At 42.3% G+C, this 16496-nt stretch overlaps 1 protein-coding gene across 1 annotated transcript in view; it reads right to left on the reverse strand.

The window, feature by feature from the left end:
- Window positions 1-6669: 6669 nt before the first annotated feature.
- Window positions 6670-16496, reverse strand: part of LOC138954705 (uncharacterized) — a 29900-nt gene continuing 20073 nt past the window's right edge. Inside the window, exons 12-15 of the mRNA XM_070326486.1 lie at window positions 12744-15521; window positions 11944-12116; window positions 7033-7324; window positions 6670-6714 (exon numbers count right to left, since the gene is read on the reverse strand). Of these exons, the coding sequence (XP_070182587.1) occupies window positions 6670-6714; window positions 7033-7324; window positions 11944-12116; window positions 12744-15521 (3288 nt within the window). The remainder of the gene's footprint in view (window positions 6715-7032; window positions 7325-11943; window positions 12117-12743; window positions 15522-16496) is intronic.

Here is a 16496-nt window from a genome sequence, read left to right on the forward strand (position 1 = left end):
GTCAAAACTTGACTAAATGTAAAAAGCGGGAATGATGAATGATAAATTACATCATATGCGTAAGGGGGAGTTTCAAGAGTTCCCAGACTTGTAAATTGAATTCAAAGTTTTTGTCTTGTTTGCTGTAGATAAAGTGAAAGGTATATCAACACTGACTTGCTTACCATTCCTGAATATTTTGTTTTGGCAACGGGAACATCAGCGTGGTCTGATGGAAGGGAAGCAACTGTTCCCAGCGACGACATTGACACAAAATTACCTCCCTTGTAAATGGTCAAACAGAAGTACATCATTATAAGTGGTTAACGGCCATTATATGCAGTCGACGCACGGTGATATGATCGCCCATTGGGCTTTTACCAAAAGCCGATGTTACTAAAAATAGAATGTCACACACACACACACACACACACACACACACACAACACACACACACACACATCCTTGAGTTCTTTTCCTTTTTATTATTAGTCATGTGTAATTAGTTGTGATTATTACTTAGTAAAAAAAACACATGTTTTTCAGTAAAAATACACTATGCATTAATCACATTCTGCTGACTTCATGATCAAACAGTAAAACAGTATAATATTCTTTCCGCATTAACAGATATATATGTGTATAAATGCAACATCAATAAATCACAGAAATATGGAATATGATCATTTCTTCCCGTATGAATAGATAAATATGTATAAATGCAATATCAGTGAATCACACAAATATGGAATGAGATTATTGCATTCAATACAAACATAACAATTAAAAAAATACAAGAAAAGGAGCACATGTCTGAAACTTGTGATATTGCGATATATACGATTGTCTTCTGCAACCTCATCAGAACAGTGTCAAAAATTGGGCAAATCAGTTCAATTTTGTGTACACATCAGGCACTTTTAACTTTTGAGCATCTTGCAACATACATTGCTCACATTAGCTGTTGGCACCAAGGTAGAGGAATAATTTAACCTTTTTTTATTGTCAGCTCAGGAATTATTGACCACTGAAGAGACTAAAGCAGTTATTTGGTTTCCACTCCCTGGGCCCAGCTACAGATCCCTCTGTGGACAATATTTTTAACAGTTGTACAAACCATTCAAAAATGCGTGAAAATAAGATAAGATTTTTATATAGTCCATGAGGGTAACCTCACAGAAATTCGGGCTGCTTTCTCCCTGGGGAAAGCGAGCTGCCATACAGTATACGGCGCTACCCTTTTTTTTTTTTTCCTGCATGCGTGTATTCATGTTTCCAAGCCCTGAGACTTAATACATAACAGTTGTCAAATATGAGACAATCAATCAATCAATCAATCAATGAGGCTTATATCGCGCATATTCCGTGGGTACAGTTCTAGGCGCTCAGCAGTGATGCCGTGTGAGATGAAATTTTATACGGCCAGTAATTGCAGCCATTTCGGCGCATATTTACCTTTCACGGCCTATTATTCCAAGTCACACGGGTATAGGTAGACAATTATTAACTGTGCCAAAGCAATTTTGCCAGGAAAGACCCTTTTGTCAATCGTGGGATCTTTAACGTGCACACCCAATGTAGTGTACACGGGGGGGAGTTCGGACACCGAAGAGAGTCTGCACACAAAGTTGACTCTGAAATAAATTTCCGCCGAACCTGGGATCGAACTCACGCTGACAGCGGCCAACTGAATACAAATCCAGCGCGCTACCAACTGAGCTATATCCCCGCCCCACACACAGTGCACGCACCCCAAACGTTATTTATGGTGTGCAAGGTGCCAACAAAATTGATTTGATTATCCATATACGCATGTATCACACTTAAAATAACTTCTTGATTGAGCCCGAAGTTGACTTTGCGAAGTCTACTTCATGAAGCTTGCTGCATGAAGCGTTGGCACAAACTTGTTGGCGAAAAGACTTTGCCCAAATAATATCATTAGGTATCTTCTCAGCAAGGATATTAAAATGCTAACCCTTCTCAATTTTTAACTAACTGTTGACGTGATCTAGTCCTCTGTTGGTAGGGAAAGGAGTCTCTTCATTTCTGTATAAGTGTGTGTTTCTGTAGGCACGTTTCATAGAATTACAGTCAAACGTGTCTATGATGACCACCCCAAGGACCAAACTAAAGTGATTCTTATAGACAGGTGGTTGTTATGAAAAGGTGAATTATATAAGAAACAAGAAGGGCAAAGCCCATACGACTCACATGCTTGACCTTGACCTTTCATGACATCATAGTGTATGAGCTGCTTTACACATTTTTCCTACCAAAATACATGTGACCTTGACCCAAGGTCAAGGTCATCCAAGGTCATGCAACACAAAGCTGTTAATTCAAGACATAGGAAATACAATGGTGCTTCTACCATGAGATATGGTCACTTTTAGTGGTTCACTACCTTATTTTGGTCACATTTCATAAGGGTCAAAGTGACCTTGACCTTGATCATATGTGACCAAATGTGTCTCATGATGAAAGCATAACATGTGCCCCACATAATTTTTAAGTTTGAAACAGTTATCTTCCATAGTTCAGGGTCAAGGTCACTTCAAAATATGTATACAATCCAACTTTGAAGAGCTCCTGTGACCTTGACCTTGAAGCAAGGTAAACCAAACTGGTATCAAAAGATGGGGCTTACTTTGCCCTATATATCATATATAGGTGAGGTATTCAATCTCAAAAACTTCAGAGAAAATGGGAAAAATGTGAAAAATAGCTGTTTTTTAGACAACATTTATGTCCCCTGCGACCTTGACCTTGAAGCAAGGTCAAGATGCTATGTATGTTTTTTGGGGCCTTGTCATCATACACCATCTTGCCAAATTTGGTACTGATAGACTGAATAGTGTCCAAGAAATATCCAACGTTAAAGTTTTTCGGACGGCCGGACGGACGGACGTCCGGACGGACGGACGGACGGACGGACGGACGGACGACTCGGGTGAGTACATAGACTCACTTTTGCTTCGCATGTGAGTCAAAAACCTCGTAGAATTATTTTTTTTATTTTTTTTTTATTTTAGGGGGGGGGGGGGGGGGGGGGGGGTCATAATGATCAGGCGTTCGTTATCAAGAGGTGGTCGCCAAGACAGGTTGGACTGTACTGAGTACTAATTCAGACACTGATTAGGTACAATATCACAGTAAGTTATTTCATTTTAGTGCTGCCACAAAATTGCATAGCATGATTCATAATCTAATGTACAACAACAAAAATATCCATCACCTGAGAAATACAATGTGCACAGCATGCTATACCACTATAAGTACAAAAACACATATCTTAGGTATAAAAGATAATGTGGTTATCAGTTCTACAGCATGATACATCAGTTTGAAGTATAATGTGGTTACGCTCCAACATTTTTCAACCTTATCTCTGATATGCATCCAAAATCTTTGCACATGTAAGTAATTTTGCCACATGATACATTGTAAAAAAAATAATAAATAACATAAAAATAAAACAAGAAGGGCAAAGCCCATACGACTCACATGCTTTACACATTTTTCCTACCAAAATACATGTGACCCAAGGTCAAGGTCATCCAAGGTCATGCAACACAAAGCTGTTAATTCAAGACATAGGAAGTACAATGGTGCTTATTGGCTCTTTCTACCATGAGATATGGTCACTTTTAGTGGTTCACTACCTTATTTTGGTCACATTTCATAAGGGTCAAAGTGACCTTGACCTTGATCATATGTGACCGAATGTGTCTCATGATGAAAGCATAACATGTGCCCCACATAATTTTTAAGTTTGAAACAGTTATCTTCCATAGTTCAGGGTCAAGGTCACTTCAAAATATGTATACAATCCAACTTTGAAGAGCTCCTGTGACCTTGACCTTGAAGCAAGGTAAACCAAACTGGTATCAAAAGATGGGTCTTACTTTGCCCTATATATCATATATAGGTGAGGTATTGAATCTCAAAAACTTCAGAGAAAATGGGAAAAATATGAAAAATAGCTGTTTTTTAGGCAACATTTATGGCCCCTGCGACCTTGACCTTGAAGCAAGGTCAAGATGCTATGTATGTTTTTTGGGGCCTTGTCATCATACACCATCTTGCCAAATTTGGTACTGATAGACTGAATAGTGTCCAAGAAATATCCAACGTTAAAGTTTTCCGGACGGACGGACGGACGTCCGGACGTCCGGACGGACGGACGGACGGACGGACGGACGACTCGGGTGAGTACATAGACTCACTTTTGCTTCGCATGTGAGTCAAAAAAGAGGTATACATTAAAAACATATGTACATGTATAACAAAGTGTTATTGTTTTAGCAACAAAGTTTTATGTTGATAGTTATTCATACCCACCCACCACCTGCAAGTAATCTTGCAAAATGATTCATTTGAAGAAAGAAAAAAAAGAAGAATACATTAAAAACGCACGTGCATGTATAACAAAGTGTTATACTTTTAGCAACACAGTTTGATAGTCATTCATACCCACCACCGCTAGTTTCGTCATAAAAACAACCATCTTGTCATCTTTAGCTCGAACCCTTCCTGTCCACAACATGTTATGTTTCTGGATAATTAAGTAATATCTTCTGGTGTAAATCTTCATCTGCGTTCAATGTTCATGGCCGTTATATCCTTAGCTCAATGGCTGCCATTAAGTCTGCAGTCTTCTGCAGTTCCACAGATTGACCCCAGAGCTTGGTGCACAGGCTGGTATATCTCTATTGTTTAAACCTTGCAAAGTACAGTTGCTTGTTACGGTTTGTGAAGTTTGAACACAGCAACCCTCGATCTCTCAGCCTCTGTGACCGCAACAAGGAAGGCTCCATCCTGCGTCAGCTGAAAGCAGCGTATTCTGGACCCCAGTCTCAGGGACGCCACCTGTGTCGCCGTGCTTGCTGTCCAAGATTATGATCACTTCAAAGTCAGGGAGCTGGGCCTGGCCACATAGTTCACACAATGTTAAGTTGAACTCCCTCACCATTACCATCATCATATTCTGTGAGGTGGACTTCACCTACGACCAGAAGTTTGACCAGCGTCAAAGAGCGAGTGCAGGCAGCTGCTAGTGCTACAGGACATCATTGCGCGCCATCTCATTAACAAGATTCAACACCTTTGCTGACCCACAGCTTCTGAATGCTGTGTTTGCAAAGCAGCCCGGCATCAAGCCTCATTTACATGGGTGCCATCATTCAGGACTAACACCAACAGTTCATAAACAAATAGTCACTGTGCACACACACATGTTTGGCAAAGTGGTGCAGAAAACATGCAGTCTTGCTGCTTGTTAATTTTTATTCATCGATGATTGTTTTTCATCTAGCTACTCCACAAAATATGTTAATATCTTTTGTGATTGCAAGAATCTTAATGAAATGAAGCAGAGCGCTTTTTTAAGATCTGAGAAACAAAGGGAAGTAATTGCTCTGCTATATGACATGTGCAACAAGAGTAAGTGAGATTATGTGGAAGCAATTTTCTTGGCACCTGTGAGAATAACACGCTTTGGAATGAACAAGAGACTTTACATGCTTGTCACACGTGTATGCATTAAAAGCGCTTACATCCCTTTGTTTCTCATATTTTGTGCTACTGACTTGCTTGTATTACTGATTGTGCAAATACTTTGTATTGTTTTCATCTCTGATTTTGTCATTAACAGTGATCGCTGTCGATAATGAGTTTGCACAGCCCTATGGTATTTACCTTGATGAACCCATACCATCGCATTGTGATTGAAATTCTTAATTGCTGATCCTGTTATCGCCTTCTAATGATTTTTTTTTATCAAATTCAAACTAGTTGCTTCAATGAGATTAAGTCCACACATAATTTTTGTCTGCCCGATTGATAATACTATGCTGTGGTATTTTACTGAGACTGAAAAATGTGTTGTAATATTTTTTTAGTTCACATTTTCATGTTTTAGCAATTGAAGGAATTTAGTATGCATTGTTCAACATTTTAAAAGTGTTACTGTTATCAAATTAGTATTCACTTATTGAATTGGTAAAGACCTCAACAATTTAAATTTGAAATAAAATTTGTGATCTTGAATTTTCTGTGCATTAATTCAAATTTGTATTTGCAAATGTTATTTTAATGTTTTCAGGAGAACGTAAATTTAACGTTTGCATGTTAACGTTAATTTAACGTTTGCATGTGAACGTTAATTTAACGTTTGCATGTGAACGTTAATTTAACGTTTGCATGAGAACGTTTGATTATGGTTTTGTTTTGGTTAATTTTATGTTTGCATGCTAACGTTAAAAAAACGTTAAATAAACGTTAATAAAACGTTTTATTTTGGTTATTTTTATGTTAGCAAAAAACGTTAAAAAAACGTTAAATAAACGTTAATAAAACGTTTCTTTTTGGTTTTATTTTGGTTATTTTTACGTTAGCAATAAACGTTTAAAAAACGTTAAAATAACGTTAATCTAACCGTTATATTATGGTTTGATTTTGGTTTGATTTTGGTTATTTTTATGTTTGCAAAAACGTTAAATTAACGTTAATTTTAACGTTATATTATGGTTAGATTAACGTTAAATTAACGTTAGATTAACGTTAAATGTTAACGTTAATTTAACGTTTTATCACATGAGCAAATTAACGTTAAATTAACGTTAGCGGTAAACGTTAAATTAACGTTTACCGCTAACGTTAATTTAACGTTAATTTAACGTTAGCATGCTAACTGGGCATGCTGCTGTCTGGCGTGATGACAAGGTGTGATACCTGTATAACATAACATTATATTACATTACACATCTTTAGCATGCCGTTATGACACACTGATAGCACCATGTTGCTGTCTGTCATGATGACAAGGTGGAAAACCTGTATAACATAACACACCATAACATATCATTACAGGGCACATCAAGTTCAGCACTCCGTTATGACAGACACACTGATAAACACAAAATCACATGCAGTAACACTGTGACAGCAGTGATATAAAACCGCAGACTTCGCATCAACAACAGCCATCACCAATACCGCCACCACATACACCACCACCATCACCACGAATATAGGTAAAAAAACTCTCACCGGAGCCTGGTGCTTGCTAGAAGGAGCCTTCATGCAAACCGGCATGCCCGACTCATTCTCATAGACGAACATGTAGCCGTCCTCCGACCCAGCTGCCAGCAGCTTATTGCAGGGCGAGCGGCACGTGCATATATTGGCCCCGGCTGAGGCCTTGACCCAATCCGGTCGGTAGAACATGGTCTTGCGCGCGGACTTGCTCAGACGTTGGTCGCACTTTCCCGTGGGAATGTCCCAGAAGATGAGCCAGCGACGCGAGGCGAGCAACATTGTATTGCCGGTGTAAGGCTCCATGCTGTGGAGAGAAAGCACAAAATGGTGACTGAACTACACGTGGTGGACAGGGTAGAAGCCAACCACTCCTGCCAGCAATGGGTAATGCTATAAGCCTGTACCTTAAACAGCGGAAGGTTTGCAGTGTCAGCGAGTCAGGGAACTTATTGTAATTGCACGACAATCCACTAAATGAGCTAACATCATTTTTATATTTTTGTATGTGTAGCAAAGTGCACTTCGCTACCCTAAACACTCTAATCATCGCATAGCGAAACAGCCTTGTGTACAGTACATAGCAGACGATACGATGCTGCGCGCGCACCATTGCCGGCGCAAATTCTAATAAAATACCTTTCTTTATATATCTACCTAACTTCTATCTTTCAAAGTCCCTTTTATCTTTGATACGATCCTAATTATATTTAGGTTTGCATAGAAGTCACTGATTAGGCTGGATGGCTGCATATTATTGTGTTATTTACGATAATGCTTCGAACTGACCAAAGCGTCACTCTGACCTTGACCGGTTTTCATGTATCGTCGAGAGAAATTGATTCTCACAAACTCATCTTTGTCTTTTCAATCATTGTTTTGTCATTTTTGTATCACTATTACATATCCCGTACCTATGTTGCATATGATTTTAGTTTGTTTATAAGGATTTGGTTGTAATGAGTGGTGCTTGGTTCCTCTGCAAAGATTGCTAATTTATGCAGACAGGTACTCGCGCAGGAATTTAGCCGATTCCATTTACTTTCGGACTTTACCGCTTCGTACTAAGTCAATGTATAATTTTCCCCCAAGTAACGCATATCATGATGTTTGTCTAGGGTTCTTCTTTTTATCTGTATGATTTATGAGTTTGTCCATTATTCCAGTTTAGAGAGTTTTGTAATTTTCCGCACTGAAGTTGGTTCAGTGCCTTCACTAGGACCATTGTTTTTGCATCCTACTAAATAAATATAAGTTTTTATGAAATGTGATCTATTGCAATGGAAAGCTAAAGGTCGTAGCTTTAATTTGATGTATTGTTTGTTATGATTGGTTATGTATTTGTTTAAATAACGTAGGGTAAAGCAAGTGTAAGAAACACAGATTCCGTGTTTCTGGCCGTATTCAGGCGATTTTTATTCTCGGCGGACGGTGCTTTCTGTGCAGTCCGCGCCGGGGCTATAAGTATAAGCCGGACCCCGGCATGAGCATGCATTCGCTCCTAGCAGCTGAACACGACACTACACTTGCTTTGCTGTCTACGGGTTTCGCCTTCGGCCTCTACGTTTCCTTGCATTGTTTTCTTGAATAAAAAGTTGAAACAAGACGCTTGGACTTGGGCTTCTCGTGTCTACTACTACCCCTTCCACTCCTCCACTACATTTGGCGCTGCGCAGCAGGGTACAGAAGCATCAACTGAAAGAAGACAGTACAGGCAAACATGGCGGACGAGGCAAACACCCCCAACCTGCGGCTCTGCAAGCTGAGGCGTTTCACCGGCGAGGGCGACTGCGCCGAGACTTTCATCCAGGAGGCCAAGCTGATCCTGCAGCTACAGACGGTCCCTGCACTTGCTGCAGCGGCATGGATCCTTGGAGCGCTGGACGGAAGGGCTCGACAGGAGGTCATCAGGCGACCAGCAGCGGAGGTCAACACGCCAGCCAAAATTTACTCCATCTTGGAGCAGACGTGGGGCGACCAGCGAGATAGTGTCGCGCTGGCTGCCGCCTTCCACAGACGACAACAGGGTCTCGGCGAGTCCGTTAGCGAGTACGCCGGCCACCTACGCGCTGTGTGGGCCAAGACCAAAGCTGCCGAGGCCAACACACTGAACGACAATACGCTGCTCAAGACCTTCGCCACAGGACTCCACCCACAATCCCTGAAGCGTGACATGTGCCGCTTCCTGCGAGAAAAGCCGCCGCCACCTTCGACGAAGTGTTATTTTGCGGTTGTGTGACCTTGATGGAACTGTGTGGTGCCCATTTGGTGAGTGTGACTATAGCCCTTATTCAACGGACTGTGTATGACGGTGTAGAGAGCCTACAGGACTCAGCCAGTGTATATACTGTACTCGAGTGGCTGTAGCGCGTGCAATCCCATTCTTAGCTAGTGTGACACGTCATATCGGACTTGACGGATACAGACTTGGGCTGGTGACGTTAGCCATGTGGTATTACATAAGACTTTCCTCGGTGTTCGCGGCAGTGAAGTGACGCAAGTGTTGCGTCCACGAAGAGACTCGCAGGTGTGTTTACTGCCGGGTGTTTTGTTGTCGTTTAATCTGTTGATGTTTGATAATGTTCATTTTCATGTATGCTATGCCATGTTTCTTGCATTGGTATGATTGATATTGATTGTTGCGATTATTTGTCATGATGCTTTGAGTGGAATGTGTTGGCGGATGTTTGCGCTTATTGAAAGATTTTTTTTTGGCACAAGCAGATACTACAAATCTGATGGTAATTGCCACCTAGGGTTGAAAGTAATTTAGTGAATACTTGCTGACCTTCAAATAAGGCCCTGTATCATCACTTTCTTAATTGCTCTCTTAAGCGTAAACTAAGTTATGATTTACCTTGTTACCTTTAAATAGGCTTGGTACAGATCATTTGTAATGTTGGATGTCATTGCATTGTGTCAGGTGTATTGTACATGATGTATCATTTTAACAGTGTCAGGTAACTACGTCATTCATTAGTGAATCTGTCCATTTTGTAACTGTTACGTTTTTCACCTAAAATACGTCTTAAACACAGCCTTTACTGTAAAGCCGTGAGCGAGAGTTTTTGTGAGTGTTGAGCTTGTGCATACAAGAGCGCACATTGAAAGAGAAACCCTATATTATCAACTAAACGGGTTGGTGGGGATGAAGGTTGCATTTTTGTATGGTAGTGTTGACATTGTGTTACTTTTTCTCAGTGGAGAAAATTGACTGTCAAGATGATTGAACCATATGTCTAAGTCATCTCATTCCCATTTTGTATTGCCATGGTTTGATAAATGTAGCAATGTTTTCCCATGAAATTCCTGATTGTTTGCACTTTTATGTTTTTGACGCAGTACTTTGATCATATGTGAGACACTTTGTAAAATGCAGGCCTCACTTTTGATTTAGCAAAGCTGGTACTGATCACGAGAACATGTTTTTGTAACTGTCGATTTTCTCAGTGACATATGTGAAAGTCATAGGCAAAGTTTTCGCAATTTTTCTCTTTTTGGATAATCTAAGATGGTTTGATAAATTCAGCCCTTAGGCTTTCCTGTTTTTCTTAAAATCAGCGCGGCCGCTGATATGTAAAAGAGTTGGGGGGGATGTAGCAAAGTGCACTTCGCTACCCTAAACACTCTAATCATCGCATAGCGAAACAGCCTTGTGTACAGTACATAGCAGACGATACGATGCTGCGCGCGCACCATTGCCGGCGCAAATTCTAATAAAATACCTTTCTTTATATATCTACCTAACTTCTATCTTTCAAAGTCCCTTTTATCTTTGATACGATCCTAATTATATTTAGGTTTGCATAGAAGTCACTGATTAGGCTGGATGGCTGCATATTATTGTGTTATTTACGATAATGCTTCGAACTGACCAAAGCGTCACTCTGACCTTGACCGGTTTTCATGTATCGTCGAGAGAAATTGATTCTCACAAACTCATCTTTGTCTTTTCAATCATTGTTTTGTCATTTTTGTATCACTATTACATATCCCGTACCTATGTTGCATATGATTTTAGTTTGTTTATAAGGATTTGGTTGTAATGAGTGGTGCTTGGTTCCTCTGCAAAGATTGCTAATTTATGCAGACAGGTACTCGCGCAGGAATTTAGCCGATTCCATTTACTTTCGGACTTTACCGCTTCGTACTAAGTCAATGTATAATTTTCCCCCAAGTAACGCATATCATGATGTTTGTCTAGGGTTCTTCTTTTTATCTGTATGATTTATGAGTTTGTCCATTATTCCAGTTTAGAGAGTTTTGTAATTTTCCGCACTGAAGTTGGTTCAGTGCCTTCACTAGGACCATTGTTTTTGCATCCTACTAAATAAATATAAGTTTTTATGAAATGTGATCTATTGCAATGGAAAGCTAAAGGTCGTAGCTTTAATTTGATGTATTGTTTGTTATGATTGGTTATGTATTTGTTTAAATAACGTAGGGTAAAGCAAGTGTAAGAAACACAGATTCCGTGTTTCTGGCCGTATTCAGGCGATTTTTATTCTCGGCGGACGGTGCTTTCTGTGCAGTCCGCGCCGGGGCTATAAGTATAAGCCGGACCCCGGCATGAGCATGCATTCGCTCCTAGCAGCTGAACACGACACTACACTTGCTTTGCTGTCTACGGGTTTCGCCTTCGGCCTCTACGTTTCCTTGCATTGTTTTCTTGAATAAAAAGTTGAAACAAGACGCTTGGACTTGGGCTTCTTCGTGTCTACTACTACCCTTCCACTCCTCCACTACATATGGCTTTTAGTTCATGCACACACTCACTCACACACACACACACACACACACACACACACACACACACACACACACACACACACGCACACGCACACACACACACGCACACACACACACACACATTCACACACTCTGCCTCATCTCCCCCCACCCCCCCAACCACACACACATACTGACCCGACTCCAAGATGTGGGACTTTGGTGAGCGGGCGGAAGCAGTGCAGGGCAAGCCCAGTGGAACTGCCGAGATCAATGGCAGCGAAGCGATTCTGATGACGCTGCGGCATTAGACTGGCGCCCTTCTTCCACGATGCTTTGATCGCCTCGTAGTCTTTCTCGGTGATTTTTACCTACAGCATAAAATAGGAACATTTCATAAGTTTACACGATTGTAGTAGTCGGTTGATCTCAGGCATATCTTCTATAACTAAAATCATCACGATATTATGACAAATCTTGCAAACACAAAAGTGAATCTAATCAGTGGAGTCTCAATAAATCGTTCAGATCTGTGAAAATGTCCAGGGTCACAAACTCAATTAGGAAAGTGACATCTGCTGATTACAACAAACACCCTCAAGACAAGACGAGACAAGACAAGAAAAGTGAAACACACAGCACCCGAATGGGCAATAAGGCATGAAAGTAGCTAAACCAACAAAATATGACGAATATACTCACCGAGAAATAAGCAACCTCTCTCTCCCCATATCCTCCCATCTCTTTCCGTCTGTCTGTCTGTCTGTCTGTCTGTCTCAGTGTCTGTCTGTGTCTATCTCTCCCTCTAACACACACACACACACACACACACACACACACACACACACACACACACACACACACACACACACACACACACACACACACACACTACCTGGCAAACACATACCACAACCTCCATCAAAAAACCAACATCACCACCACCACCCAACAGACCAAACCAAAGCAAACAATCATTCTTCAGAGCACCATCTCACCTGCAAACAGAGGTATCGTTCCAGCGTGGTGAGCTTCATGTCAATGGTGACGTGCTTGAAACCCAGCTGAACGTTCAGCGTCTTGGTCACCGTGGCGCAGTTCTCCTCCAGTTGGATCCTGTGCAGTGTCAGCTGTGGCTGCTCGCTCAACGTCAGCAGGCAACGTCGGTCTGCCGTCATGGTGCAGGCAATGACGTTGTTTGGGATGACGTCACTGCCGACCAGATCACCCGCGTCCAACCTGAACAGTTTCAGCGACTTTTTTTCTTTGTCCAAGGCAACGGCGAGAGAGAAAGCTGCGTGGACAATCACGTCTGCCCTGATATGGATGGAAAAAGATCGGAGTTTCTTCTGCGAGTCCACGGCCCACACTGCAACCGCGCCCTCTGATGAAAACGTAATCAGCTCTTGTCCTTTTTCGTAGAACAGGATGTTGATGACGTCAGTCAGGTAGGTTAGAGATTCACCGTCTGCTGTCTTCTGGTCCCCAGGGTCAACGGCTGCTGATGACGTCATCATGGAGGCTACGGCAGCAGCATCCCACACCTTGACCAAGCCAGAGCAGGTGAGAGCAGTGATGCTTTCACTGAGGTACTTCAGGTAAGCTAGGCCCTGAGAGTGACCCAGGAAGGCAATCAGGAGCTTTCCTGAGCGAGCGTACATACTGATCTGACCGTCCTTGTCAGCTACCAAGACCCGCTCCTCCTCCCAAGCAACGTCAAAATCCACAACAGCTGTCGTGTGGGTGATCTTCTCCAGCTTGCTACAGGTGCTGACATCAATGAACTCCACATCGACTTCATCGCTGAGAATGACTACCAGCTGTTGAGAGTTGGACACTCGTAGCTGTGAGACCTGACCGCAGGGCACTGGTGACGTGGCGCAAAAAGGGTTCGTCTTGATGACCACAATGCTTTGTGTGTTGTTCTTCAAGGTCAGGGGTCCTACAATGAACTGTTCCTCAGGGGTCACAGCCACCAAGGAGTGTGTCAGCATCCCGCCAAGCTCCACGACTTCTGGCTTTTCAGACCCGGACTTCCACAACGTCAAGAAACTGTGAGTGCCTTTACCGTCTGAAATGTCTCCTGAGGCAATAGTGAGACCAGAGGCTGTGTCAAAGGGAATGAGGTTTTGGACAGAGTAGTCGTTAAGCTTGCTGATGGATAGCAGTGTTGGCTTTGTCAGGTCTCCGCTCACAAGAGCTGAATGTGCGCCGTGGAACAGCCCTATGTCAGAGCCGTCGCTGCTGACGCTCATTCTCATGCTGTCAGTGATTTTGGGCACCACTTTTGCCCCTTTGAACAGCTCCGTGACACCCTTGACTACCTCCTTGGCAAGAGAATTCTTCCTGCATTTAACTGAACCTGCCGCAAGATAAGCAAAACCTTGTCCATCGGAGGTCAGCTTGATGTTTGAAACGTTTAGCTCAAGGATGACATCCGTCACCTCAGATGTTGCAATGTTCACGATGGAAAAGCTGGAGACATCTTCATCAGCAGACTGTTTTTCCAGGAGGATGCAGTCGCCGGTCTGGTCAACGACACGTGCAAGGCCGCTAAGCAGGAGACTGGGGTCACCAGGTCGAGAAGCCAGACAAGGCAGACACGGGATCAGTTGTGGCTTGTCGCTGCTTGTCAAGAAGTCCTCTGCCTGCTTTTTGAGATCTTCCAGATACTTGAAAGATGGGGAAGGAGCCAAGCAGGCAATGAGACTGAAGGCAAAGCTCCTGGGGTTCATGATGGAGTGCTTTTGAGACTCAATGAACTGCTTGAGACAGAGGAGCTCGTCGTCTTTGTGGGACTGAAGGAAGTCTGTGAAGTCTGCCAGTACCTTCTCTGCCCCCAGCGCCGACAGCTTGGTGCTCAGGAAGCAAAAGTTGGTGAAGACGGTCTCCTTTGCCTCATCCATGGACACCACACCTTGGGCGTTGAGCAGATGGTACGTCATGGCCTCCAGCTTTCGGAGGTTGGTCGCCGTTATGGGCTGAGGCGTGGTCTGCCTGTCCGCGTCCTTCACAAAGAGATTCTTGCGGTTGGTGAGTGTGATGCTCTGCTTGACGCCGTCCTCGGGGCAGAACATCCTGAACAGCACAGCGTGCAGCTTGGCGCCCTCCCTGCCCTTGGTGTAGCGCTCAGTGGCGGTCTCGATGAACTGGCGGTGGTACCAGAACAGCGTCGTCTTGCCCTGGGACAGGCGCTCCACCAGGTACTCGCGCAGCTGGTAGTGGATGCGCGCCCACATGACCGGAGGGATGCGGACGATACCAGGCACTGGGGGGTCGTGGAACTTGTACACTTCATCCAGGGTTTCGTCGCAGCACGACAGAGCGTCCTCGACCTCGATGTCTGACAGGCCGTTCAGACCCACCGTCAGCAGGCCCAGAGCAGTCTGCACCAAGCGGCGCCCAAACCTGATTTCCAGCTCATCAAACAATGCGCTGATGGCCAGACCGATCGAAGCGGGGATGGAGGAGGGGTCGGGGGTGACGAAGGACGGGTACTTGACAGCCTCATCCATCAGCAGCTTGAGATAGAGCGGGCTGGGACTGGCAGAAAATGCCTTCAGCATTACAGCAAGCTGGGCTTCTGTCACAGTGCGCTTCCTGAGCTTGAGATACTTCTGTACGATCTCCTGGCCGGTGGTTTCTGGCATGAGCGGCACAGCGCAGTAACAGCTGAGGTCTGGCAGCAGCTGCTGCAGTCTGTCGAGGATTCCATGTTCTTTGGGCAGCGTGGAGACGATGATCTTGATGTTTTGGGGCAGGACAGTGGGCAGCCAGTCCATGGAGTACCCTGATAGCATGCTAACGTTAATTTAACGTTAATTTAACGTTTGCATGGTTAGATTTTGGTTTACGGTTAGCATTAAACGTTAAATTAACGTTAAATTAACGTTAGCAGAAAAACGGTTCTAAAGCAAACGTTAAATTAACGTTAAATTAACGTTAGCAAGCAAACCGTTTTCATGGCAAACCTTTTTTAAACGTTAATTTAACGTTTGCCTGAAAACCAATATAAAACGGTTTGCATTGAAACGTTAAAATAACGTTAAATAAACGTTTACACATAACCGTTCAATATCAAACCATTTTTAAACGTTAATTTAACGTTTGCCTGAAAACCAATATAAAACGGTTTGCATTGAAACGTTAAAATAACGTTAAATAAACGTTTACACATAACCGTTCAATATCAAACCATTTTTAAACGTTAATTTAACGTTTGCCTGAAAACCAATATAAAACGGTTTGCATTGAAACGTTAAAATAACGTTAAATTAACGTTGGCACATAACCGTTCAAAATCAAACCAATTTCAAACGTTAATTTAACGTTTGCCCGAAAACACAAAAAAAACGGTTTGCACTGAAACGTTAAAAAAACGTTAAATAAACGTTGACACATAACCGTTCAAAATCAAAGCAAAAGCAAAAAAAAAAAAAAAAAAAAAAAATGTTGTTATTGTTGTGGTGGTAACATTGACATTAACAATAACAAGCAAAAAAAAAAAAATTTGAAATTATTATATCAAAAACAAACGTTTCAAAAAAATGTATTTGTAAAAAAAAAATAAAAAAAAATTACCATAATGTAACGTTAAATTAAAGTTAGTTTTATGTTGTATGGCTAACGTTTATTTCATGTTTTATGGCTAACCTTAAATTAACGTTAGATTTAGGTTAGTTTGCTCATCAAGATAAACGTTAAATTAACGTTAACATTTAACGTTAATTCAACCAAAATAAAACCATAAT

The sequence above is a fragment of the Littorina saxatilis genome, linkage group LG2 (assembly GCF_037325665.1).
Source record: "Littorina saxatilis isolate snail1 linkage group LG2, US_GU_Lsax_2.0, whole genome shotgun sequence".
In the NCBI taxonomy this organism is placed as follows: domain Eukaryota; kingdom Metazoa; phylum Mollusca; class Gastropoda; order Littorinimorpha; family Littorinidae; genus Littorina; species Littorina saxatilis.